General features: G+C 45.3%; 2 protein-coding genes across 39 annotated transcripts in view; one reads left to right on the top strand and one right to left on the bottom strand.

Annotated features, from left to right (window-relative positions):
- The window catches only part of LOC117754516 (hemicentin-2-like), a 541775-nt gene that overhangs the window by 237005 nt on the left and 277622 nt on the right, over nt 1–27148 (bottom strand). The gene's annotated exons all lie outside the window — the stretch shown is intronic.
- The window catches only part of cacna1ab (calcium channel, voltage-dependent, P/Q type, alpha 1A subunit, b), a 139851-nt gene that overhangs the window by 76730 nt on the left and 35973 nt on the right, over nt 1–27148 (top strand). For 23 of the 38 annotated variants that reach the window (XM_034570943.1, XM_034572384.1, XM_034573332.1 and 20 more), the window contains 29 exons: nt 811–914; nt 1055–1170; nt 1263–1307; nt 1609–1701; nt 1800–1997; nt 2722–2834; nt 3711–3823; nt 3925–4056; nt 4170–4242; nt 4385–4505; nt 4683–4750; nt 5007–5113; nt 7568–7721; nt 8090–8724; nt 8892–9199; nt 9777–9909; nt 9991–10120; nt 11600–11659; nt 11764–11870; nt 12702–12704; nt 17087–17098; nt 18849–18948; nt 19982–20142; nt 20999–21136; nt 21460–21661; nt 21743–21907; nt 22421–22531; nt 22930–23013; nt 27017–27133. In XM_034570943.1, coding sequence (XP_034426834.1) covers nt 811–914; nt 1055–1170; nt 1263–1307; nt 1609–1701; nt 1800–1997; nt 2722–2834; nt 3711–3823; nt 3925–4056; nt 4170–4242; nt 4385–4505; nt 4683–4750; nt 5007–5113; nt 7568–7721; nt 8090–8724; nt 8892–9199; nt 9777–9909; nt 9991–10120; nt 11600–11659; nt 11764–11870; nt 12702–12704; nt 17087–17098; nt 18849–18948; nt 19982–20142; nt 20999–21136; nt 21460–21661; nt 21743–21907; nt 22421–22531; nt 22930–23013; nt 27017–27133 — 3903 coding nt within the window. The remainder of the gene's footprint in view (nt 1–810; nt 915–1054; nt 1171–1262; nt 1308–1608; nt 1702–1799; nt 1998–2721; nt 2835–3710; nt 3824–3924; nt 4057–4169; nt 4243–4384; nt 4506–4682; nt 4751–5006; nt 5114–7567; nt 7722–8089; nt 8725–8891; nt 9200–9776; nt 9910–9990; nt 10121–11599; nt 11660–11763; nt 11871–12701; nt 12705–17086; nt 17099–18848; nt 18949–19981; nt 20143–20998; nt 21137–21459; nt 21662–21742; nt 21908–22420; nt 22532–22929; nt 23014–27016; nt 27134–27148) is intronic. The other 15 variants (XM_034573184.1, XM_034571343.1, XM_034571098.1 and 12 more) reach the window with 5 other exon arrangements.

Raw genomic sequence — 27148 nt, 5'->3', positions numbered from 1 at the left:
TGTACTGTTTGTGTTTAGCTCAAGGACTTGTGGAGGTTTCATTCAGCTAAATGAGGCGTAAAACACCATTTATTTGTCTTAGAGCCGCTTTCCATCCCTCTCTCTCTCTCTCTCTCTTTATTATTCTCTTCACTTTCTTTATCCGTCTTCTCATCTGTCCTTTGCCTGCCTTCGCAGTCGCCCTCCCTCTTTCTCCGCCTCCCTCTCTTCCTCTCTCTATTCCCGTCTCGCTCTATATTTAACATCTTTTCTGATGGATGGAGGCTGACTTCCACACTCACACAGGCAGTCAGAGGGAAACCAATGAAAGTTTAATAGAGAACGGGCAGCTTTCAGTGTGCCGTGCAGTATGAGAACCTAACCCATGCACGCAGCTCTGCAGCAGCAGATAATAATCAGCTGATAGTTCCATTAAAGCATTACACGGGTCACAGAAACACGATATCCCCCCCGGTAACCTGATTTCTCTGATTGTCGGCTGGGTTTGTTTGGTGAAAGGAGGAAGTGACACAGTGTCAGACGCTCGTGTTGCTGTCGCTGCGTCTCACCAGACACGTCGGTGCAATCGATGTCTGTGAAAACAAAGTAACCGTAACATGACGCCGAACATGGCGTGCAACCCCACGTTCCTGCACCCAGGTCAGGCTTAAGGTTCGAAGATCGGTCATTTCATACATTTCAGTTCTCCTCGGATCTTATGCAGCACAGGAAAAGTTGCAGTGTATTTGATTTGTCCTCTCTGGTAACAGAACATAGACATTTTTATGTATTAATGAAACTGTACTAACTGGTGTGTCCGTGTCTCTGCAGAGTAATGATGTGGAGGGCAGCGCCTGGAACTGGATGTACTACATCCCCCTCATAATCATCGGCTCCTTCTTCATGCTCAACCTGGTGCTGGGTGTACTCTCAGGGTACGGTCCTCATCACATGTTCACATCACTAAAAGTTCTAATACTATTGTATATACTCATTTATTCTACATTATTGCAAAATCTATATTTTGTGAAATGATTAAAATAAAAATGTAGAAAACTGACAATTGTCCCCACAGTGAATTTGCCAAAGAGAGAGAGCGGGTGGAGAACAGGAGCGAGTTCCTCAAGCTGAGGCGACAGCAGCAGATCGAGAGAGAGCTCAACGGATACCTGGAGTGGATCTGCAAAGCAGGTCGGTGCACGACGACACGCGGCTCGAGTCCCTGAGTCGACACACAAACCTCACACAGCGTGCTGACATATTGTTTTCTTTCATTCGTACAGAGGAGGTGATTCTGGCCGAGGACGACACCACAGGGAACTTTGATGGTATTGACCTTCTTCCAATTTTGTTGTGTGTATGTGTGATGCAGAGAAAAAGAGACGGTGCTAACTAGGATACTATCCTACGATACTTCTTTCCTGACCCAAGTTTTCTGGTGATCCGGTTATTCATTTTTGTGTAATCTTGTTGTTTTTGTCGTGAGCAGAAATTCTATTGTGCTGGTTTGGTCGTGGTGTGTTTAGTGTTTTTCGCGATCTCTCCCTTATATGTGTAATTGTGGGACTTTTGCAAGATGCAGCTGCAAGTGACAAGGTTTGGGCAAAAACAATCTTCTACTCACGATAGGTACGAGGCGACGGCCAACCATCAAAACCAAAAACAACAAGACGGAGCTGCTGAACCCTGAGGAGGGGGAGGACAACATGGGAGACGCAGTCGGTAAGAAAAACAGCGGCGAGGACGGAGAAACGCTTTCATTGCTGTGACCTGTGCAACAAACTGTCACTCACACTCCGTAACGCCTCCCTCGCCGTTAGGTTTCGCCCGCTCCAGTATAAAGAGCAGCAAGGACGGGTCCAACTACAACAAGAAGGAGCGACGACTGCGATTCTTCATCCGCAAGATAGTGAAGACGCAGGCGTTCTATTGGACCGTCCTCTGCCTGGTGGGCCTCAACACCATGTGTGTGGCTGCGGTGCACTACAACCAGCCGGAGCTGCTGTCCGACTTCCTGTGTGAGTGAGCGCACACACACACACACACACACATCAGGAGATAGATATTTTTTTAGTTTAGTCCATATCCCAACTGCTAACATGGCGGAGGTTTGATTTATCAGCTGTACTGCTGTCAATCACCAGGGGGCGAGCGGGACACTCTACTTTTTAGGAGGTGTCATAAGTCATAAGTCCAATAAAATGGTTGCTGACGTGCTTTGGCCTCACTTTGCATTTTCATTCTCAATGTGACTCAAGACACAGACGTGCTGCTGTTGACATGAGCAGACACACACACACACACACACACACACACACACACACACACACACACACACACACACACACACACACACACACACACACACACACAGAGTCAGCTCATTGTCCCTGGCCAGTGTCCAGTGTCATTAGCATATGAAGCTGTAGCTGCTGATGGAGTCCATTCATCACCACACTGTCATACACTGCTGGGCTCGCACCACTATCAACTTCCACTCCTCTGACTCCCTCGTTTCCCTTCCTCTCTTTTGTTTTTCATCCCCTCCTCTCTCACTTCCTCTCTGTCCTAATCTGCTTATTTCTTCTTCGGCCCCTCCTCTATCTCCTCCTTTATCTTTCACTCCCACCGTCATCTTTCCCCTGAAATCTCCACCCTTGCCTTCCATTCTCCCTCCCTCCCTCCTTTCCTTTCCTCCCTCCTTCCTTTCCTCGCTCTCTACTTGTCCTTCCCTCCCTCCAGTCTATGCAGAGTTTATCTTCCTCGGTCTGTTCATGTCTGAGATGCTGATCAAGATGTATGGTCTGGGCATCCAGCCCTACTTCCACTCCTCATTCAACTGCTTCGACTGTGTGGTGAGTGCACACACACACACACACACACACACACACACACACACACACACACACACACACACACACACACACACACACACACACACACACACACACACACACACATTCAGCTCGTAAGTATCCGGACTTGACGACAAATCCGCACTCAACAAATTTGAGTAATAGATTTTTCTTCCGTTGCCCTGCGACAATGACGCAGAACAGATTCAGCGTCATGTTTGTTGTGGCTAAAAGTGCAGGAGCTGTGTTTTCATTTGTCAGGCTGACATTGTTACTGACAGCTCACTTCATATTACACTGGGATACAGCGCCTGATAAAGTGGCTCCACGTCTGACTGCGTTCAGGCAGCAGGTCGGGTCAAGCACTCCGAATGCAGCAGGGTTGAGGTCTGCAGCTGAATTTTTTTATTTGGGATCAAAGTTTTTAAACATGTGAACGTGTCCTCCTTGCCATTTATTTGACAACGTATTTGGATATGTATATATATATATATATAAATAAACAGCATCATGGCTGAGTATTTCCTTATTAGCAATGCAGTTAACAGTTTGTGATGTCACAAATCAAATAAACCAATCCTGTCAACTTGTGGGTGGGGCTAAAAAAGGCGATTTTATCATTTCTGCGTTCACGAGTCCACTGGGCTATGTTTCTTATGACGTCACCCACCCATGTCCATTATAGGCGCCGCATAAGACCAAATTGGTGCATTTTAAATATTACTGAAATATCTTGTTCCACATATCTGTGACGTTGTGCACCACAAGAAGCTTAACAACAACGTTTTCCGTGTGTGTGTGTCTGTCTGTGTGTGTGTGTGTGTGTGTGTGTGTGTGTGTGTGTGTGTGTGTGTGTGTGTGTGTGTGTGTCTGCAGGTAATTGTGGGCAGCATCTTTGAGGTGGTGTGGGCCACCATCAAACCGGGCACGTCCTTTGGGATCAGCGTGCTACGAGCTCTGCGACTGCTCCGCATCTTCAAAGTCACCAAGTAAAGTCTCGCTCTTCCATTTCCCACTTTCTGTCTTTCCTGCCTGTTTCCTCTGCCTCACTAACCTTCCTCCTCCTCTTCCTCCTCCTCCTCCTCCTCAGGTACTGGGCTCCTCTTCGAAACCTGGTGGTGTCACTGCTGAACTCCATGAAGTCCATCGTCAGTTTGCTCTTCCTCCTCTTCCTCTTCATCGTGGTCTTTGCCTTGTTGGGGATGCAGCTGTTTGGAGGACAGTCAGTATCAACACCAGTTGGAAAAAACAAACTCATTCCTCTGTATTTAATATCAAGTGTCCACCTTTTTTACATGCGTATATAACTGTGAGCGTATTTCACTTTTTCTTCAGATTCAACTTTGAAATCGGAACTCCGCCAACCAACTTTGACACTTTTGCTGCTGCGATCATGACGGTGTTTCAGGTGAGAGAGAAGACGTTTTCAGACGTTCTTTACAAACAGAAAACTAACCCTAACCCTTATAATCTCATGATTTTCTCATTTTAAAACTGTAAGTTTGAAAATGAACCTTAATCCCTGATGTTTTCTCTTCCCCTCTCTGCAGATTCTGACAGGAGAGGACTGGAACATGGTGATGTATGATGGCATCGAGTCGCAGGGAGGAGTGAACGACAAAGGGATGGTTTTCTCCATCTTCTTCATCGTCCTCACGCTCTTTGGCAACTGTATCCTTTCTCCCACACGCACATATACTCACACGCAATATTTTACTTTTCTCTACAATATTTGTAGTATTGGTGAGATCTGTCCTGTCCCATCTGTTTCTCTCCATTTATTTCTTCTCCCCATGTTTCTCCACCAGATTCCTCTCTGTCATTTCTCCTTAACTTCCTCCACCACAGACACGCTGCTCAATGTGTTCTTGGCCATCGCTGTTGACAATCTGGCCAACGCACAGGAGCTCACAAAGGTACCGGATATAATGTTTAATATATATTAATAATAATATTTTAAGATAAATAAGTGAAATACTAAAATACTGTGACCTATGGAAGGAGATCTAGTAATTTTAAGCAGATTACTGCTAAAAACACAAGGAAGTAACGGTCGTGACGTCACCTGGAATCACCGTTTTTTGTTATTTTCTAATAAATTCATCATGTGCCAGTAAATTGAACTTCAAACCAAGATGACGTGAATGAGACGATTCTCTTCTCCTCCAATAGGATGAGGAGGAACAAGAGGAGGCAGCCAATCAGAAGACAGCAATGCAGAAGGCCAAAGAGGTGGCGGAAGTCAGCCCACTGTCGGCCGCCAACCTGTCTATTGCTGCGTGAGTGCACACACACACACACACACACACACACACACACACACACACACACACACACACACACACACACACACACACACACACACACACACACACATACACATATGGCCAACATGCACACGCTCAGGGAAAACATCCATCTAAATAATAAAATAATAATAAAATATAAATAAACTGAGACCCTGTCCACACTAATACGGATAACTTGAATAATTCCTTGAGCTCATCCTCATGCAAACTGTTTTTTAAGTCACTTTTAAGTCTCAGATATTTTTGCAAAAGCCTTCCGATGTGCAGAATTTCCAAAAGTTTCTCTGAAAACGATGACGCCACAGTTTACTTTACGGCCATTGCTGCTTTGTGTAAAGAGCAAATTTCAAGTTTCAAGTTTTATTTTTCATTTTGGACAAGAAGAGGCCGATCAGCATATCAGTGCAATAGTTAAATTAAAATAAAAGCAAGGTAGAAAGAGCTTAATGTAAAAAAAGTCAAATACAGTACAGAACTAAAACTATACACGTTCAAAGGTGCAGTGTGACATTAGTTGCCAATGGAGTAACAACTTTAACTGTATGGTGTGTGTGTACTTGTTGCACGTGTGTGTATCAGTTGTTTCCCCATTTTTCCAAGTGAAGAGAATCCACCAAAAACAACAACAACAGTGACTGTGCACCGGTTTCTCTGTCCTGCTCCGTGTTATCACATCTGCAGCTAAATGTTACCTTACTGCGTCACATTACGATGTAACCTAAAACATAAACCCTCTTCAGCCCTTTTGAAGGGTCCTCGCTCCCAGGGTCTAAAACGTGGTCCTCACAAAGATGGTAATTCCACTGTACACACACCCACACTTGTAGACAATAAAAATCCCTCTGACTCTTTTTGTAAAATTGCACTCGCACACAAAACACTGTCTCTCTCTCAGATCTGTCCTGAGTGGCAGGCGTTCGTGTGCACGTGACGCACGCACACAAGCACACGCCGCCGCACTCTGCCCGATGTCGTCCTCCAAAACACGACTAAGCGATTGTTCTGGGACTGAAAGGAACCGATTCGGGGCTTTGTGAAGTGAAGAAGAGCGAGAGGCGGACGCTCTGTAAAACCTGCTCCTGGCAGCAGAAACGCTGACAATAGGACACATCAAAATGATGCTCAGAAAGAGAAAGGAAACCTGCTGCTCCTTTAGAAGTCACCGGACTCGAGCTGAGCCTTTGACGGCTCGATTAGAAGCTGCTGGGTTTATGCTGCAGCAGTGCTTGTCATGCACACGCGGACCTGTCAATCATTTACTGTATAACTTCTATAGGTTAGAATCCAAATCACGAGCAAGGGTTAAAAAGTTTCACTTGTTTTGAACAGAACGAAGAAAGAGCAGCACCACTTAGTGTTTCAGTCACTTACAGCTTTATCATTTTAATGTGGAGGTCAACCAGGATGAGATCACATGATGTCAAATTGAAAATATACATTATTTGCAAGTGACATCACCCATCGGTTTGTGAGCTGCCGATTTTTCCTTGGTTTGATGAAACCAAACGTAACCATATTTGGAGGAGCGGTGGGTGGAGCCTGACTGAGAGCTGCACACCTACCTACACCTGCCACCTGCACCCATTGGTACTAGCTGTCAATCACATGGTATCCACGCTTCAATGCACACGGTGCTTTATGGTCTATTTGACTCTAAATGGACCATAATTCACAAAATGAACATCAGCTGAAGAAGATTGAAGAAGATTTCAAACCAGAGATTGAGACAGAAACTCCTCCTCTCTCCTGTGGGACTCCTTATGATGGGGACTTGGACGTTGCCACAGTAAACATGAGAGTATTGTTTGTGGACGTACACGTGCACCCCTGCTACCACCGAAGGTTGACTGACGTCTTTGGGAAACACCTGAAGAGAAAGTGAAAAATAATTCCTGGATCTGCTTGTTTATTTGGATCCGCACCTAAATTGAATGGGTTCTTTCCCTTCCACCAAATGTTGTGGTGATCCGTCCAGTTGTTTTTTTTACCGGTCCCGCTAACGAAATAAAAACAAAAACATAACCTAGTTGGCGGAGGTAATGTGTGGAGTAGGTGGTCTATGGAGAAAAGGCTGTCTGGGTCACAGGTGTAGTACCACAGTTGGACACTGGGGCACATTTGCAAATCAAAAAGACAAGAATAAAGAGCATTATCATAAAATCACATCGCGGATAAGATCCTGTAATTCAGATTCAGACTGGAGCTCGATGGTCATTGGTCAGTTTCTCAAGTCAAAAAAACAGAGGTGCAGCGCTGTTTCTTCATTGTGTTTACATTCAAGCTCTTCTCTTCTTCACAGTTCATGCTTCCCTCATTCACACCTTAATGTTACGTGGTTCTTAAATCTCTAATTATTTCCTCTTCCTTTTTCTCTCACCCTCCTCATCACCTCTGTATCTCCCCTCCCACCTGCCTCTCCAACAGTAAGGAGCAGCAGAAGAACTGCATCAAGGGTAACAAGTCTGTGTGGGAGCAGAGAACAAGTGAGATCCGCCGACAGAATCTGATGACGAGTCGCGAGGCGCTCTACAACGAGCTGGAGCAGGAGGACTGGAAGGTGGAAGGCGAGGGAGAGGAGGTGAGGAAACCCCCCAAACAAGCATATACACATATATATATATATATATATATATATCTTTAGTATCATTTCACACTGGTCTTAAACACAACCCTCGAGAAAACACTGGTCTCAAACGACAATTCGGTGCTGGACCTTCATCAGGCTCAACCCAATATTCAAGAACTTTTGATTTCCCTTTCAGATTTGTTTAATGCTACGTTCAGTTCTTGAATCATTTTGTTTAGGTCTTTTTTTCCAAATGTAGAGATCTCAAAACCAGGACACACAAATGAAATGTTTCTGCATGGCTGCTATCACTAGGGCTGAATAAGAAAATGCATCTCATGTACTTTGGATGATCTAATCCTTTCTAATCCTAACTGTAGCAGCACCCACTGACCCCCCCCACTCAGGTGTCCTACCCACGGAAACCACGTGGTGACATGAAGACCCACTTAGACCGGCCGCTGGTGGTCAACCCACAGGACAACCGCAACAACAACACCAACAAGACCCAACCTGGTGAGCTGCCTCTGGAGCAGGAGTACCGGCACCAGGACATCGACCACGACCGCCGAGCCGCCCACAACCACCACCACCACCGCCATCACCATCAGAAAGCTATTGGGCAAGACAGTGGGGACACTGGGCAGCCGACAGAGACCCGCATGGAGCACGGGTTCAGCTGCACGTCTCTGGGGAACGTGGAGGGCGGTGTGACGGGCCAGCCGGGGGAGGAGAGGCATAGCCACAGGAGCCACCGGGGCCACCGGCACAGGAACAGGGAAGGCAGGGAGGCTCGCAGCGTATCTCCCCACCGTAGTGAGACGGGAGAGGGGCACCATGAGCACAAGAGGTCCAGGCAACACCGCAGGGCAGCCAGGGAGGGGGAGGAGGGCAGAAGACACAGATCCAGGGGGACGGAGGTAGAGGGGGAGAAAGTTGAGGAAGGCGAGGGACGTAAGACAAGACGGCATCGCCACGGCAACCAGGAGAGGAGCAGAGGGCATCGCACCAGAAAGTGAGTGAATAGAGCATGAACAGTTGAATTTGTGTTTGTCTGTTGCCTTTACGTACAAAAAGAGGTGCGCCCCCAGTGTTCAATGCACGGAAATGCATGAATAACAAAGATGCACCTTCCATCACCTAATCCTCCCCGTTTCATCTCTTGTCTCCTTCTTCTGTCAGGGAGCACCACAGCACCGGTCCCAGTCTCTCCACCACTCGACCCATACAGCAGTACAACGAGGACCTGGACAACTTCCGCAACAACAGCAAGCTGGCGAGCGCCCACGAGCATCCTTACGCCCTCCCGCCAGATCACCCCGACCACCCTGACCACGTCAACAACCTGCTGAACTGCTGCGACGCCGACACCCACACCCTGCTCCACAGCATGGACAGCCTGATCCTGACCAGCATGGCCAAACCGGATTACACATCCATAGACATGCCCCCGGTGTACCCCTACCCCTCCACCAATGCCATCCTGCAAGGTGAGCGTCCATCTTAGCAGAAAGCCTTAACAGAAAGTCTTAACGTCATAAATCTGTTGACACCGAAAGACAAGCGTCTCTAGACCTGCCTTACTTGAGTCCGAGGCGTGGATTTGTGAAACTAAAGCCATTTTGAGACATGAACTCCAGAAAAAGTCTGGTCAAATGGGTCCAGACGTTTTCCAGACATTGCCTGAGATATTTCTTTTCTTTTCTAAACGTCTGTGAGTTTTCCGGATATTCTCCTGCTGTAGGTTTTGCTTTGGGGCTTGCAGGAAAACTTCAGGAAAACGTTTCAGTCCATATTCGAAGGCAGCTTAAGAATCTGAATCCAGGGAGAGTTTGGTGATTTAAATTCAGGATTGAGGGGTTTGGGTCGTGAAGCACAACAAATGGAATATTAAACGAATGGTGACTGATATAAACCCACCGTCATTCAGTTCTGCTCTGGGAACGATGCTGTCTGAGGCTGTGTGATTCACGTGTTTACTGTTTTGCTCTGGTGAAGCTGACCTCCTTCTGTCTGTCTTTCTGTCCATCCCTCCTCCTCTTTGCTTTCTCTCTCTGTTCCGCTCAGTGAACAAGAACGCCAACACCGACCAGAAGAAGAGCGAGGAGAAGAAGGAGGAGGAGGACGAGGAAGGAGACGGCGACGGCCCCAAGCCCATGCCTCCCTACAGCTCCTGCTTCATCATGTCCAACACCAACCCGTGAGTACTGACGTGTGTTAAGTGAATATGAGAATCAGTCTTCTGCATCAACACGTGCACGCGTCTTTGTTTGCACCACAGGTTTCGGAAGTGCTGTCACTACATCCTGACTCTGAAGTATTTTGAGTTCAGCATCTTGTCAGTCATCGCTATGAGCAGCATCGCCCTCGCTGCAGAGGACCCAGTGTCGCCCGACTCACCACGAAACAATGTGAGACATCAGTGTGTGTGTGTGTGTGTGTGTGTGTGTGTGTGTGTGTGTGTGTGTGTGTGTGCATGTGTGTGTGTTCATATGCTCATGCTCATAGAAATGTTGAAAAAGGTTCAAATCAAATATACGTTATCGTCTCCATGGGGAAATCTTTTGGGACATATCGTGTAAGACCCAGAATAATAATGCAGAATAAAAGTGAGTTGAATATTGCACCTAAAAACACTTAAAAGGATAAAACACTAAAAGGATATAACGCAAAAAAAGATGAAAAACCAACACTGGCAGAGGTTGTGGATTAAGTTTTATTATATAACCCCACCAGTCGAACCTATTTCTAATATTACAGTTTTCTAAGAGAACGTGGTTTTCACAGTGTTTTGAAAGTAGCACCACAGACCTCTTACTCTTCACCATGGATCCTGTCTGACAGCTGTTGTGGATCCGGCTCTGAGTTAAGGTCCAGAGTCGGTGAAACTACAGCACAACAGGCGCTGCAGCAGCAAAGCAAAGGTCGTCCCTGCTCACGCTGAGAAACACTGTGTCAGGACGGTCAGCGATCAAAACTCTGACATTCAAGAACCTCTTGAGGACTCTTCTCTTCCCAGAGCACCTCGGATTTAACCGATTTAGCAGCTGGTGCTTCAGTGTCTCCGACTGTACTGGAGCTTAACGGTTGTGCCTCAGTTATAAGTCGCTGTGGAAACGAGAAGGGCCCTCACCACAGCGCATACCCCTGCAGCGGCTGATTGGCCACTTGATCACCATATTGCATATTGAGATCAGATACGTCCAGATCATTGAATCTGCACCAAAGTGCACCTGTTCATCGGTAACAGCACTTCACACATGAAGATCTCTGCAGTATTTATTGAGAAGTAAAAAAAAAAAAAAAATGAACTATTACCTTTTACCAATTTCAAGAAAATGGGTTCGCTAGTTTTTGCTTAATCCTGCTCTCAGACAAAACTCAATTTGATCAGTTCGTCCCTGAAAACCTAAACGCACAGAGAATTCAATTAAACACCAGTGGGATCTTCGTCAGGTTCTTCCCTGATTCTCACGTCACTAAGTTTCATGGAAATCCGTCGAGTAGCTTTTGCGTAATCCTGCAAACAACAACCAAAAAAACTACATCGTGTATTAAAATGTATTTAATGACTTGAAAATGTTGATTATCAGACTGAACGTAGCTCTGAGGTTGAAACTGTGGGAGATACTGAGAAGAAAGGGAAATGATTATTTTCTGACTTGAATGTTTTTTGAATAAATGTTGATAAATGACAGTGAAAAGGGGGAAATTGCTTGTTGTGACAAATGAATACGATAAAATGGGATTTTTAAAAATAGAAAAAGCAAAGCGGATTAGGATGTTTAGGATTAGGATTAGTGTGCTTGGTGTCTTTTTGTTCGTCTCTCTGTTTCTCACTGATTCTCCGCTGTGATAATTATATCTCACTGTGTTGTGTTGCTCTGCAGGTGCTGCGTTATTTTGACTACGTTTTCACAGGCGTCTTCACGTTCGAAATGTTGATCAAGGTAACAAAGTATCACTCAGTGTGTGTTTCTGTGTGTATTTGTGCTGTGTCCGTGCACTGATGTGTGTGTGTGTAGTTGTACTGAGCCTGCTCCCTGTTTTCCAGATGGTGGTGCTCGGCCTGTTTCTCCACCAGGGCTCCTACTTCCGCGACTTGTGGAACATTCTGGACTTTATAGTGGTTAGTGGTGCTCTGGTGGCCTTCGCCTTCACGTAAGTGCCCCTCCCTCCCTCCCTCCCTCCCTCCCCCCTGACCCTCCACCCTCCTCTTCATCATCTCCACCACACTCACACACACACACACACACACACATTTCTCCATCCACAGAAAGACCCTCGTCACCCAGCCTCGTGCGTCCGATACAACAGGCAACGCTGATGTTTCTCCTCTAACTTCAGAAATCATCACTTCTTCATTAATCTGTTTTTTTTTTTACTTCCTCCGATTCCTCTCTCTCTGCTCTAGCCTCGCCTCGTTCTCTTCCTCCTTTACTATTATTATCTCCAGGGTTTGACATCTTCTCTTCACATCTCTCCTTCCTGCCTTCATGTCTTTCCTCCATCTTCATCCCTTCCCTTCCTCATCGGTCATGATCGCGTGGCATTGTATCAGCAGGTCTTTCTCCACGTTTCATCGCCACGTCACCTGGACAAACCACCCGAGATCTTTCAAATCCAGTCCTACATTTTCCTCACCCCTAAGATCCGCCCCGTCCCTGAGCTACACCCTAAAAGTGAAAGGGGCTCCTCGGGGCATTTTGACCCCCTCTGAAAAACTACACCCGCACACGTCTAAGTGATTGGAAAGCATTTCTTCAGCGAGGACCCTTGAAACAAGTTTTTAGAGTGTGGTTGCAGCGTTACACCCACCTTCACCCTCCACCAACCTCAAACCACCTTACCAACCATCCCAGACGTGATTCCCATTTACTGTCTGATCTAATAAAAGCACCTCCTGCTCCTTTTCTACATTCCTCCTCCCGATCTTCCTTGCTCCTGTTCCCTTGTGTCAATCCATGCCGCTCTGATATTTCCACCAACCAGGCCGTGAGTCATCCCTTCCTGTTTTCTTGCATCTAAAGCCCCCGACTCTGATTCCCCAAACCTTTGCTCATCAACACACACCCCACTCCCAGGTCCTTTACAGCTCTGGTCCCTGCTGATGCCTTCACGTCCTTTCAGATAACTCCTCCTCCTCCTCCTCTCTCATCATTATTACATTTTTACATCAGATTTCCCTCTACAACCTTCTGGATCCTAACATACAGCAGATAGAGTAAGACAACAAGGGAAGAAGGAGCCACCTTCGTTTCTTTCAGTCAACTCGGGTCCATAATTGCGACCGATTTTGAAATCTGGTTCAACTTTGCTCTCTATAATTCTAGACTTGTCTGAAAGTAGCTTAATCGATATCAGTTCCCTAAATATGGCAGATTTTTTTTCATCAATTGCAAAGTTAAACAAAGCGATAAAATAAATTCGTGAATCGGCTCATTTGCCACGACCCTCACTGAAATTGAATGAATTCTCTCTGGGTCGATGTCCCGTCCTTCCACCACGTCCATTGAGCAGTTCTTGCATAAGTCTGCTGACAATCACACAAACACACTAATGGACACGTGACGTCTTTGGCCCAAGTGCTGTAATTAGCCCAAAACACAAAGTACTGCTGAGGGTGATGAGATTTATTTATTTTTGATTAGTTTTTGGTCATAAACCAAAGTATCAAACAAATTGACCTGCTGGTGATACATATATAATATATATTAAGGGTTCACCACAGTTAATACAGTTTATCCATTGGGGACCATGAATATCTGTATCTGGACAAATCTGGAAGAGTCGTAGGAAACTGCTCAAGATTTCTTTGTCAGTCCCTGAACAGCTTTTGAGGTATTGAGACAATCTTTTAACCCCTTTTGGACAATTTAGACGTTTCTGCACGTTCTTGCTGTATGTTGGGAAAAGTTTCAGCCATTACTCTCGTGCTTGCCGTTACCTTCCCTCCCTCTGTAGTCAGCCCCCTCCACCCCTCCAAACTCCACCACTTCCACCCCCCCCCCCCCCCCCTCTCCAACAGCCATTCAAGCAAAACCACATCCTCCTGTGCAAAAAACCATCCTCCTGCCCTCCTCATCCTCCCCCGTCCTCCGGGCCCGAGGTCCCCGGACAGTCGGTCCGTGGGGGTGAGGGCGCCCCAGACACCTTTAACCCTTTAAGTGCCCAGGCTATCCGTCCGCCACAGGAAGGAGCACCCCCACCCATGCCTCTCTTTTTACTCACACACAAGAAACACAAACACACACACTCATCCGCCGCTCTGGCCAAGCTAAAGGTATTTAACTCTCCTTCCTCTGCACGACCCGGGGAAAGCAGAATGAGCGTGGGAGGGAAGGAGGGAGGCATGCTGGGTGAGGGTGTGGTGGGTGGAATGATTTGTGATAAAGGTAGTCAACAGGTAAATACATATGGATTAAATATGTATGATTACTATGATATATGCACCTAAGAAGGACTGAGTGAGGGAGAAAGAAACGAGACGCTTGTGTGCATCTTCCTCAGCTCAGTGGATGATCACTGCATGTTTGTGGCTGCATGAAGCTGAGCACAACCTGTGATGCAGTAGACAGCATCACTCAGAGCTGTGTTTGCGATGTTCAGAGAAACAGACAATGAATGTGCTCAGACAGGATCCACAGCGGAGCCTCTCACGCCCCGTCCACACTGATGCGGATATTTTGACCAACTATTCCCTCTGCGTTTGAGCCTCTCGGGCCACATGCAAGCGTTTCAAGTTTTGCTTAAACTGAGATTTCCAACGTGCAGATTTTAACGAGAATGCAGCCGAAACAACAATGGCGAGGATACGCTGGTGTCTCTCTACGTTGAGTTAGCACTGCTCGGTCTAATTACTAGTTTGCAGCTAAATTTAGCCTCATTGCACCAAACGGATTCTCTATGTGAATCTGCAGAATCTGTAGCGAGCTTCTGATTTCTGTTTCCACATTGACCAATCACAGGTAAACAGTCCGTGTGGAAAGCAAAAGAGGTGCAATGACTAAAATGCATCAACTATCGGTTATTTCATTTGTCTGTATTCATATGCAGACGGCTGCTAATATAGAGATTAGCCAAAATGTCGTCTGCACCTAAATCTCTAGTGTTTTGTGTGAAGAAACGTGAGATGTGTGTTATCGTCAGACTGTGAACAGCGAATAAATATTGGTTGTTGTCCCCAGATGCTGATTCCTCATCAGAAACGATAGCTGATGGCCTCGAAGATCACTGAACCACCTTCACATGCGTCCTCCTCGCCCAATATTACTCAGACCACAGCGTTCTTCTTTGGTATCTGACGGATCGTTGATGGAGAGCGGCCCGAGTTTGTCTTGTTCGTTGTATATTTGTATAACAGAGAGGAAAATGTTCATCCCAAAAAAAATATCTGCAGTAGTGTGGACAAGGCATTGGACCCTGTTTAGACCTGATAATTACATGAGTGATCCAATCAAGTGGACACGCACCTAAAAGCCTTAAGATCTGATGATATTCAGAGGTCACAGGTTCACAGAAGGATCAATAATGACAGAACCCAAACACGAGAGGGAATTTCACTTTGTTGGAACATTTTAAGAATCAGAAATACTTTCTGATTCTTAAAATGTGAAGTGAAACATCACTTTATCAGAAGATAGAAGCATATCGAGAAGTTATTAAATTCTATTGTGCCATGTGGCTGATAAGTTTATTACAGGAAGTTGAGAATCACTCCACCGCTGCACCCCCCTCAGCATGACCCCCCCGCCGACAAAGGGGTGCCTCCTCCCCTCTACCGCTGACCTCCCCTTCCTCTTCTCGCCATCTTTAAGGTTCTCCCCTCGCTTCCCACTTCTTTATTCGTCCCTGTTTCAAGGCGATGCCCCCTTCGCCTCCTTCTCTCCACCCTTCCTCCCTCGACCACCATCTCTCCTCCTCTCTGCCTCCTCACTCCCACCATCCGCTCCAGGGCTGAGATGTAGAACGTTTTTTGCTTAAAGGGGCTTCACATCGTCACACCTATGAAATCTCTCTCTGACGCATGACTTTGTTTAAAAGCAGGTCCGTGACGGAACCATTGTGCGGAGGATTTTTTAGCATGGTCAGAGTGCAATGGCTTCATACTCTTCTGGGTTTTAAACACAACAGTTGCGCTTCTGGCTCCCATCATCCTCCGAGTAAACGCTGAATGAACCGTGGTTGTGACTGGGAGCTGCATGCAGTCGCAGTCCTCTGTGAGAATGCCCTGTCTTCCTGTGGGCGGTGTGTGTGTATGGGACAATACACACAAGTCCTGGTTTCTTGAGGCTCCGCCTATGTGCTCTGTGACATGTCAAGAAAACCTGGAACCGGCCACTTGTTTAGATTTAGTGCCGCTCTCCTCCCCCTGCGCAGATGTGCATGCAAAAGAGCTTTGATAAAATCCCACCAGATGATTGCAGATCTAATGAGGGCAGATTGTGCTGTACGCTGCTCTAATTGATCATTATGGTGCGATAAGATAAGAATCGGTGTAGATGGATGCAGCAATCGAGTTTCCTCCTCCGGCCGTGAAGGTAATTCTTCATAGAGCTGGTGGCTCGGCAGAAGAAGCCAGGAGACGAGGAAGGTTTGCATCCACACTCTGAGCCAGCGGCTGCTCTTATTGTTCTGTAGATCTCCAGAAGTCGCCTGAGAATATAATGTGTGGACGTCTCTTGAGTGGAGATTAGTGTTTAAGTCTTAATGGAGAATAGACGATGTTTGCATTTAGACTTGTTTCCAGACAATGTCCACATTCATTCATCACTTAATTTCGCAAAAATGTGTCTATAATCTGTAAATCAGACACATAAATGTTAAAAATCTGACCATCCAATCAGAATCCCAGACGACGAGTTGCTAAATCTTCCGATTCCATTTGAGATTTGAAAGAATATTGCCGTTCAGATTTGAACTTGGTGATTTCACAGCAAAGGAATAAATGTGCGTTTTATTACAACACAGAGGCTTCACTGAATCTGCCGACGTATCTACAGGAGACGGGTGTGTAAACATCCCATAGGGTTGTTATGGAAACAAGGGATGGGTCAAGGGGGGTGTGGAGTAAGATGATGAGTGTAGTGGGAGGGGGGGTGGGGGGGATTACTGAGCAGCTATGTCCATCTTGCTGTCCTTCCTTCTTTGTCTGTCTCTCATGTGGATGTATTTTTCCCTGTTTCTACCAAACCCCCTCTCTCTTGTCCTGTGTCTGTTTGTCGCTCTCTCTCTCTATCAATGTGTGTCTATGTCTCCTTCCCTACCTTCCTCCTCTTCCTCCTCGTCCTCCTCGTCCTCCTCTTCTTCTGTCTCTGTCTCTCTTCCTGTCGCTGTCACTGACTCTCGCTGTCCCCACCTTCGTTGAAACTCGACAGGACCAGCACCCGGTAAAGTGTCATCCTCCTCTTCCTCCTCCTCCTCCTCCTCCTCCTCCTCCTCCTCCGCTCAGTCCCCTGCTCTTCATCACCGGATCAAATTGGCTTCTCTCTCTTTCTTTCTTTGTTCGTCTGATCGTTCGTACTCTTTGGCGCCGTAACGTTTATACCACATAGGAAACCATCCACATGCCTCACGTTCAGTCCTGCAGGTGCTGAGAGTCTGAAATTAAAGACACTGTAGTTCTTTTAATTCACATCACCGTCCACTCAAGGATCTTTTCCGGCGAAGGGACAGTTCGACAACACGTCTCTCACACGTTAAACTCCAGACTCAGAGATGCTGTTGTCGTTAAGCTGGTGTGCGTGCGTGCATGTGTGTGTAGTAGGAATGTCGTTAATTCCGAACACCTATGGCCTCGCTGGGCTTTACTCTAATACTCTCAAGCTGCTCTGATAGAGAGAACTCAGTCCTACTCAACTTCAGAGGAGGAAGGCCTATTGATTATTGATCGAGTCTCTCACACACACACACACACACACACACACACACACACACACACACACACACTCACATGCACGCACATGTAGAACTGCCGAGGCTCAGACTCAATCAATCAGCCTTGAATTGAATTGTCTTAGGTTTTCTGCCACGGGAGCTGAGTTCATAGTTAAAGAGCGAGCCTTGATGGACGACCTCTCTTCTTGGCAGCCGTCCACACGCCTCCTGCCTCGTTTTTTGTTTTGTTCTTTATTTTGAAAATGGCCCATCCACTTACAGTGAAGATCAACTCGGCTATTTACTCCCTTGACAGCCCGATTCCTCCTCACTGATATTGGTTCATGTACAAATCACGAGCACGATGTTCAGTTGTGTGCGTCGGCACATTAAAACACACACACACACACACATGCCGAAGACGTTTGTCAAATCGTTTCCTCCGGTCGCTCTCACGGCTCGTTTGACTCTGTCGTTGCTTGTGTGTCTTATGATGACATGTGATGTCACTTGCAGAGCATGACATCACATGCTCCGAGAGTCTCACATAGCCTCGCTTTCCTGTCCACGCCTCCTTCGAGTCGCGGTCGCCAAAGAAAAGCACAGTAACATTTTCCAGAAATTTGGGACGAGATGGAGAAGGAAGCTATGTGAAACGTGTCAGAGTCCATCAGTGTGAACAGACTCAGGATTATTGTGACATAATCCAAAACCATGTGATGACTTAACTTCATGTGTCCACTTGTAAAAACTCCCATTTCCTCCGAAGAACCGAACAGCGTGTCACTGAAAAAGAAAGAAAGAGGTTTGGCTGGGCACTCTGCCGGGAGTTGCCTGTCGATATGGAATGAGTGAATGTCTCTTGTGTGACGATTACGATAAGTGATTAAACAGATGATGCTGCTTCTCGATGTCCATGAAACCAAACGGTCAGGAAACTGATCGCTCTTCACCCGGTTTCATGTTTGACGCACACGTGCCGCAGAGTCTTTGTCCTGCAGCAGAAGAGACTGTGAGAGCGTTGATTGTCCACACGAGTGAAATGTTTTATACAAGATGTCACATCGTGTGTTGTTTGACTGTAGAGTTCATGTTTGAGATGAAGTGCAGCACATACCTTCACCCCACCTCACCCCCTTTCTATCTATATGATAGTTGACCATAGGGTTGGGTAAAGAGTTGATTGTTCCATCTCCTCATTCCTCGGCTCCGCTCTCTATCTTCCCCTGACACTATTGTTGTTGTTCCCTGGCTGAACTCTAGGGGGAGCAGCAAGGGCAAAGACATCAGTACAATCAAGTCCCTTCGAGTGCTGAGGGTGCTGCGTCCTCTAAAGACCATCAAGCGTCTCCCCAAGTTAAAGGTACGACTCAGGACGTCAGATGGTGCGTCTCTTAACCCCAAAGCCTAATTCATGCTTCTGCGATGAAGCTACGCCGTAGACGTGTACCCTTAGCAGAGCCCTACGCCGTACCCTGACGTGCACCTCCCTCAAACTCCAACTACGCATCGAGGCGACGCAGAACGCAGGAGCTGTGATTGGTCCGCTTGGTAGAACCGCATCTCCGGCAGACTCGCCGCCATTTTTGAATTGAGCAGAAGAAACGAACACGGACGACGTCCTTCTTTTTCACGTTGCAGTTCTTTAAGAAAAAGTAACGGCTCTTCAACGTCTATCAGCTCCAACACGATCCGTGAGAATTTGTAAAGAAGTGGACCAGAAATCGGAAGACACCCAACACCCACACAGAAACTCTACCGCCACTAGTGTCTCGGCGGTGTAATTGCAGCGCCACTCACACACCTACGTACAACTATGATGCTCGGCCTCGTGCGTAGCTTCAACGCAGAAGCATGAATCAGCCTGAGCCCCTAACGCTAATTTTCAGGGTTACAGGAATGTTCAGGGGACTGACTCTTCACCATTAGTTATTATTATATTAATTGAAAACATAAGATAAGATAAAATAATCCTTAAAAGCCCAGGATATGAATAAATAAAGGTAATAAAAGAATAAAATTGAATAAAAAAGAAAACACAAAATCTGAAAATATTCTATATACAGTGAAGATAACATTGAATCAAGTGAAATGTTGTGATATATTGCTACATAATCAACTGAGCAGCAATATGGCTCAACCGAAGATATATAATATATATATGATAAATATAATATGAACAAAGTACAGTACAATATACAATGAAATATGTAGTACTAAGAGTAATGCTGCTAATATTACTATTGATAGAGGAATAATATCAGAAAACACTACATACAGTGATAGTTGTGATTTAAACATATTTGTACACATATTGCACTGCATAACAACCTCAGATAGATATTATAATATAATATTCAGCCTGAAAGAGTAATTGGTTCACGTCTTCCCGACAGGCCGTGTTTGACTGTGTGGTCAACTCCCTGAAGAACGTGCTGAACATCTTAATCGTCTACATGCTCTTCATGTTCATCTTCGCTGTCGTGGCCGTTCAGCTGTTCAAGGGTCGATTCTTCTACTGCACGGACGAGTCCAAAGAGTTTGAGCGTGACTGCAGGTCAGTGACCACACGACTCGACCGGCACAAACATCAGTCCATTGAATCCACTGACAACAAACTAAAACACTATTTTGAGAAGTTTATTAATTGTTTCAGTCATTCACAATTTCATTTAGTTTTGTAAACTTATTATTTCTGGGTATTTAGACTTTGCAACGTTTCTCAAAGATCTGGCAAAAATTGTATAAGACTATAAGATTACTAGATAAATTGAGGAATCTGCAGATTAATTGATCTTTTTTTTTTTTAATGTCTTTTTACAAGACGTTCGTTTGTTTTGTTGCTTTATTTAATTAATTGTTCTCCTGCATTAACTTGTTAAATGAAGTTTATTTTCAACCGGTTTCTGGAAGTATTGTTCGTTGAATATCAAAAGTAGAACCAATACCAGTAAAGATTAATGAAGTTTCACTCAGTAGTTTTTAATTATAACTTTTTGGTGTTTTCCAATTTTAACATATTTTCCATTTTATATAAATTGCAGCAGGTACTTTAAATTTAGAATAAAAAAAGATAATGCCCAGAACCATAATGGTTTTGCACAGATGCTTTTAATTCTTCTTTATTGTAAATGACACTTGCTCATTTCATGACAGATACTTTGCACGTGAGGCACGTGAGAAACGTTTTGATGAGATGTGTGGAAACTGTGGATGTGAATTTAATTTAAAGAGATTTAAAAAATACAGAGTCCTCCGATGATTGTGTCAGGCAGATGCTGCCACCTAGAGGACAACATGAGAAGCAAACACTCTACAGGACCAACTCTGAACCTCTAACTCTGATTTACAAACAATAATAGAAATGTAGTTTAAGTTTTTAAGTTTTTCACGATGGAAACTTGTTCCTTCAGGGGCGAGTACCTGGTGTATGAAAGAGACGAGGTTAAAGCTCAGAAGCGGGAGTGGAAGAAGTACGATTTTCACTACGACAACGTGGCTTGGGCCCTGCTCACCCTCTTCACAGTCTCGACTGGAGAGGGGTGGCCACAGTGAGTAGAACACACACACACACACACACACACACACGCACACGCACACACACACGCACGCACACGCACACGCACACACACACACACACAAACCAGGCATTTCAGGGTCTTTCATTAAATACGTCACATTTTTGGAATTATAAGTGATGGGTTATTTAAAATTGAAATAAGACAAACATACTGTTAAAATGACAAATCTATTTCGAATTTTCAGTTATTTTAATTTTAATTTGTTAAAATCAAAATAAATGTGTTGATATATTTGTTCATGTTTCAGTTTACTGTGTTTAATGTTCTTTAATCCCATCTCTTCCCCCTCGCAGGGTGTTAAAACACTCTGTGGACTCCACCTATGAGAATCAGGGTCCTAGCCCGGGTTACAGGATGGAAATGTCCATCTTTTACGTGGTGTACTTCGTAGTCTTCCCCTTCTTCTTCGTCAACATCTTCGTGGCTCTTATCATTATCACCTTCCAGGAACAGGGGGATAAGATGATGGAAGATTACAGTTTAGAAAAGAACGAGGTGAGGCACGAGGCTGCGTGAATTTTCTGTGTTTGGTCTTTTGTTCTCCAACCCTCACACTCGTGTCCTCTCCTCCGACAGAGAGCCTGTATAGATTTCGCCATAAACGCAAGGCCTCTAACGCGCCACATGCCCAAGAACAAACTGAGCTTCCAGTATCGCATGTGGCAGTTCGTGGTGTCTCCTCCCTTCGAGTACAGCATCATGGCTCTGATCGCGCTCAACACCATCGTCCTCATGATGAAGGTACGAGTCTGACTGAGTTTGATATAGTGTGTTTTCTGAGCTCAACAGCGTGGTTCCAGAAGTAACAATCACATTTTCTGAACAGATTTTGATTATCAGCCTTAATATTTTAACCATCCGAGGTAGACTCACAAATACTCTGCAGTAAACACAGGTTTTTATTGACACACCCGGGTGAATTTGGCAGAACAGTGAGGTGAAAGAGCGCCTCGAGTTTGTGACGTTGACCGTGGCGAACAGGGGAAAGAAAGTCAGTGTGGGACTCTGATTAGCGTTTTAAAAACCAGCTTATATCTGCTGATTTCGGTGTAGGTTCAAACACAGAACCTTCTTGCTGTGAGGCGACACTGTAACCGCTGCACCACCGTGCCACCACTGCAACAATACAAACACAAATAGTGGCTCTGAAAGCACAGGGGAAGAAGTGTGGAACTAAAACTCCGTATTGATTTTCTTTTGTATCTAACTTCAGTGTTCTCATTGCCTCTCTGCCTTTGTTTTGTGCGTCTACAGTTCGATGGTGCATCAATAACCTACGACGACGTCCTGCAGAACCTCAACATGGTGTTCACCACCTTCTTCTTCATGGAGTCGGTCCTCAAGATCATCGCTTTTGGCCCTCTGGTAAAATCCACAAACATGCAGCCCCGACACACGCACTCCTTCAGTGGGTTGACCCAGTCTGTATGCTTCGTGTGTTTCATCCTATTATTCATTTATAAAGCAGGTTATTTTGGTAGACAGATCTAGAGCGTGTTCCTCCTGTCCCTGAGCAACCCAGAACGTACCGTGCACAGCAAGTCACGCTATCGGCCTCCTTCCAGCCTGTCTCCATGGTAACAACACCACCATTGGTCAGGGTCGCGTCCCTCGCCAGCCCCTGGATTCAGATTGGGGACGGATCCAGTTGACGACCTGTAGCATCTCTCTCGTCTTCTCACTCATCTCGAACTGTTCTCTCTCTCTCTCTCTCTCTCTCTCTCTCTCTCTCTCTCTCTCTCTCTCTCTCTCTCTCCCGACAGAATTACTTCAGAGACGCCTGGAACATTTTTGATTTTGTGTCCGTCCTTGGAAGCATCACTGACATATTAGTGACAAAACTAGGGGTAAGTGCTTCTGGGAGTTTGGACAAAGTGACACACGTCGCTTGTTTTTCTTATGACACTGGTTTGGTGGACTCAAAGGAAACATCAGCCTTGTTGTCAGTGATGAAACCAGTGTTTTGATAGATCTTTGCTTTTGGCTAGAAAGTGAGTAGATCCGTCGTTCTAACCCCCTAAAGCCACCAGGGATGCAAAAAGTTTCTGGGCTGATTTTTCTTTTAGGTCAGTTAGTTGACATCTGTAAACCAGTGTCCATCGCATCTTGTAGACACACACACACTCAGAGGTGCTGCTGAAAAGGAAACATCTCGTCCCACATGGTACAGTGACCCCCTGTGGTCTCCTGCAAAAAACACAATTAGTCGTTTTTGCTCTTTGACCTAATTTCCTGACTCCAGATTGAGCCAGACTCGCTGTTTCCTGCTGTGGTACGGTCATATTCACCACAGGAGAGGGACCAATCCAATCTGACTTGTATGTATGAATATCGGTTTGTTTGGCATGGTGGGCCACCGCGTGTAAATGTCACCAGGGTTTTGAACCGATCCTTTAACAAACATGATTCAGTAGTTAATTGCACCCTCAATATGACCTGTGTGTGTCTATATGATGCTGATTCATTATTCCGTGGAGGATTTTGTTCTAAAAAAATCAAAATTTGTGGGGGGGACCCTATTTCCACCACAAATCCTTCAAATTTCTCTGTGTGGAGCGAAACCTGTCACCCAATGTGACCCTGGATTGGTGTGACTTTATTTTTGTTCTATATGCGTGTGTCAGTTTGTTTCATTTCATACATATGAGATGAATGTGATCAGTGAAATAAGAATCCGTATGATTCAGCAGCGACGTCAGCCCCTCTCTGTTGTCCAGCTTTCATTCGTTGACCTTTAAACCAAACAGTGATCTGAGCCACACATGTGACTTCTTAATAAACCTCTCTGCCTTGTTCTGAAGTCTCACTCACACTGGATTAGCTGTAACTGTGCTAATCACTGTGTTTTCAGATGATTATCGACAGCCTCCGGCCGATGTGGAGGGAACTAAGTGAGCATCTCAGCTCTGTGACATTAACTGACATGTTTTCAGCTGATTATTTCAGACGTCCAATCGATTACCTGTCTGCTCATTGTCGGCGTGCAGCGGCGAACCTGCTGCTCCAGGACATTTGCACCAAGTTTGCAGGTTGCTCGGTTGCACAGTTGCCTTTCGGAAAGAAAAAGGTTTTTTTTACGGCACTGAAATCAGAACCACTATCTTCCTGATGATACTCGTCTCTTCGAGTTTTACTCAGCTGATTGACAGACGCAAAACAATCCAAGTTTTTGTCTCCACACTTTAATCAGAGCAAATTCTCTTAAATCAAAACTGGAACGGCCCTCAGTGCATTCCCAGGGGTGAAAACATAACCTCATCGGCGGAGGTGATAACTTGAGTCCGTTTTCAGATACGAACTCCGGAGAATGTCCACACAATCGGAATTGGAGATTGGATCGGATTTCTAACAGCTGATCTAAATTCTGATCATCTCTATGCAGGCACCACAGGGGGGCTGAACCACCTGACGTCGCTCACTAACTGTTGTTGTTGTTGTTGTTGTTGTTGTTGTTGTTGACTTGAAGTTGTGTTTCACTGCCTTTTATGACGACGCCCATAATGATTCCGTCTTCCTCTTCTATCTCTTTACATGCTTTCTTTAAACCTCTCTACTTTGTTGGCCCCTCCCCCTCCTCCTCCTCCTCTGATAAAATCCATCCAATCAAAATGCACTATGAAATCCTTCATCGTGTTTTCTCCATCCGTGCTGCGCCATGACATGTGGTGGTGGTGCTGTGATGATGATGATGATGATGATGATGATGATGATGAATATAATGATGGTGATGGTGTGCGTTTTGCCCCCCCCTCCCCCCCCCCCGCCCAATAAAACACCAAATCTCACCCACTCCCCAAAACAAATCACAATGTGCTACAACTTACCACAAAAAAAACACCACCTCCTCCCCATTCATCCTTCTACATCTTCGCACATGTAGAATCTGGTTGGTTTGTAATTTATCTCTCAAAGCTTTATGCTGCATCCTCATTGGTCATGTGTACCCCCTCCCTCCCCAAACCCCCCAATCACCCACTCCCCCAGATCTTAACCTTTGACCCCAGTGCATGCGCTTCTCTGGATGACGACCTTTAAAATTCCTTGATTTGACGACAGAGCGAGAGGCTCATTATTAGTGTAAGACAATGTTTACGTTTTGATCATATTTAGTTCCCTAGAAAAGTAGAAAATCATTTGTTTATTTCATGCGCAGTAAAAAATATTATAATTATTTATGTTTAGATGCGTAAAACAAATTCCTGGTCGCAGTAATTCCTCCCAAAATTGTCAGGGGTCTGAGCTACGAGGAGGGATTTGCAGTTATCGAGGTGACTTCAGGTTTAACTCTGAGTTTTCAGTCCTACGAAGCTGCTTCACTTGTTAAATCACCACGGTAACTTATTCTGAAACTGCTCTAGAGCAAAACCTGGCCATGACCAAACTACTGGCCAATCAGATCACTGGGAAACCGGAGTCATCGATCTACAGGATCCTGACAGGGACAAAAATAGTTTAGAAATAATAAATAGCTGGAATAGTTTAACCATTTCTAGACTTTTCATGTGTCCAGTTTTAAAACAGAGCTTCTAACCAACGGAGGGAAAGTTTATCACAATGTTTTAATGCATCATAACTATTTTAGCTTCATTTGAATTCAACAAAGATTCTTTGATTTTGAAAGTTAGTTTGAAAGTTTCTAAATAAAACCGCTCACACTCTTAGTGCTACTAAATAAGTGAATGTGTGAATCAGAGCTTATGATTTGTGCTCGGCACCCACTGCCCCCTGCTGGTCTGCATGTAGGCCAGTTTTTACCATGAAGAAAGTATGCTGCCATGCCAGTCCAAGCCATGCCAAGCCATGCCAAGTCAAGCCATGCCATGCCTGCACTGAGGCTGATTGCTACTTCCTCCTTTTTCCTCTCCCTCCTCTTCCTCCTCATGCTCCTCTACCCGCCTTGCCTGTCAACCAAAAAACACCAGGTTCTCACCAGGGAGAGTTCGGCTGTTTTATATTTAAAAATAAATAAAATCCAAAACTGGGGGTCAAAAAAATAAAGATTTTTACAAGGCTACTAAACAGGATTCCAGCTCCAAGAATCATATATTTGGATTTTAATAGTGACCTGTTTTTATCCTCGTAACATGAGGGTATTTGAAAGTTCACCAAACACATGCACACACATATATATCATTTTCGTGCAGTACAGGAATCAGAAACCTTCAACACTGCATTTTAAATAGTCAGCGAAAGAATAATAAATGTGCAAAGGTTTGACTGAAGGTGAACGTCAGTGATTCATGGAGCTGAATCCCAGTTTGAACTGGTTTTGACAAATATTTTAAACAATATTTGGAAGAATCATAAGTGAAACGAGACCCCAAGCCATGCTCTTATCTCCAAAAGAACGTGTGCGTGTGCGTGTGCGTGTGTGTGTGTGTGTGTGTGTGTGTGTGTGTGCGTGTGTGTGTGTGTGCGTGAGTGTGTGTGTGTGTGTGTGGTTGACAGGCACAGTGCACTGTGCTCCATCTTGTGTGGCCTGCTTGCCCCCCCCCCCCCTCAGAGATCAGTGCATTTGGTTCTCCTAAAGAAGCGTCCTGCTGTACCAGATTGGATGATGACCTTTAGACTCTTTGACTTATAATTTTCCTTATTTCCTTCTTTTTTCTTTTTCTTTGTCTTTTGACCTTTTCTCTCATTTAAACTTGTATCTTCTCCTCAGTGTCATTATGTTTTCAGTTGTGGTTTATTTGGTTTTGGCTCCCCCCCCCCCCCCCCCCCCCCCCCCTCTCTCTCTCTGTCCTCTCCTTCCTCCGCTGTTGTTTTTGTTTTTTGTGTTTAGCAGAGGGAGGTTGTGCAGGTTTGTTGTGTTTTGTGAAACTGATTTTCATCCCTTGGTCTCTGCTGTAGGATAATTTCATCAACCTGAGCTTCCTGAGGCTGTTCAGGGCAGCTCGCCTCATCAAGCTGCTGCGACAGGGAGAAACCATCCGCATCCTGCTGTGGACCTTTGTCCAGTCCTTCAAGGTCTTCACATGTTGA

This window comes from Hippoglossus hippoglossus, chromosome 1, assembly GCF_009819705.1.
Source record: "Hippoglossus hippoglossus isolate fHipHip1 chromosome 1, fHipHip1.pri, whole genome shotgun sequence".
NCBI classification, from domain to species: domain Eukaryota; kingdom Metazoa; phylum Chordata; class Actinopteri; order Pleuronectiformes; family Pleuronectidae; genus Hippoglossus; species Hippoglossus hippoglossus.
Note: the sequence above shows the minus strand (reverse complement) of the source record. Positions and strands in the feature narration are given on the sequence as shown.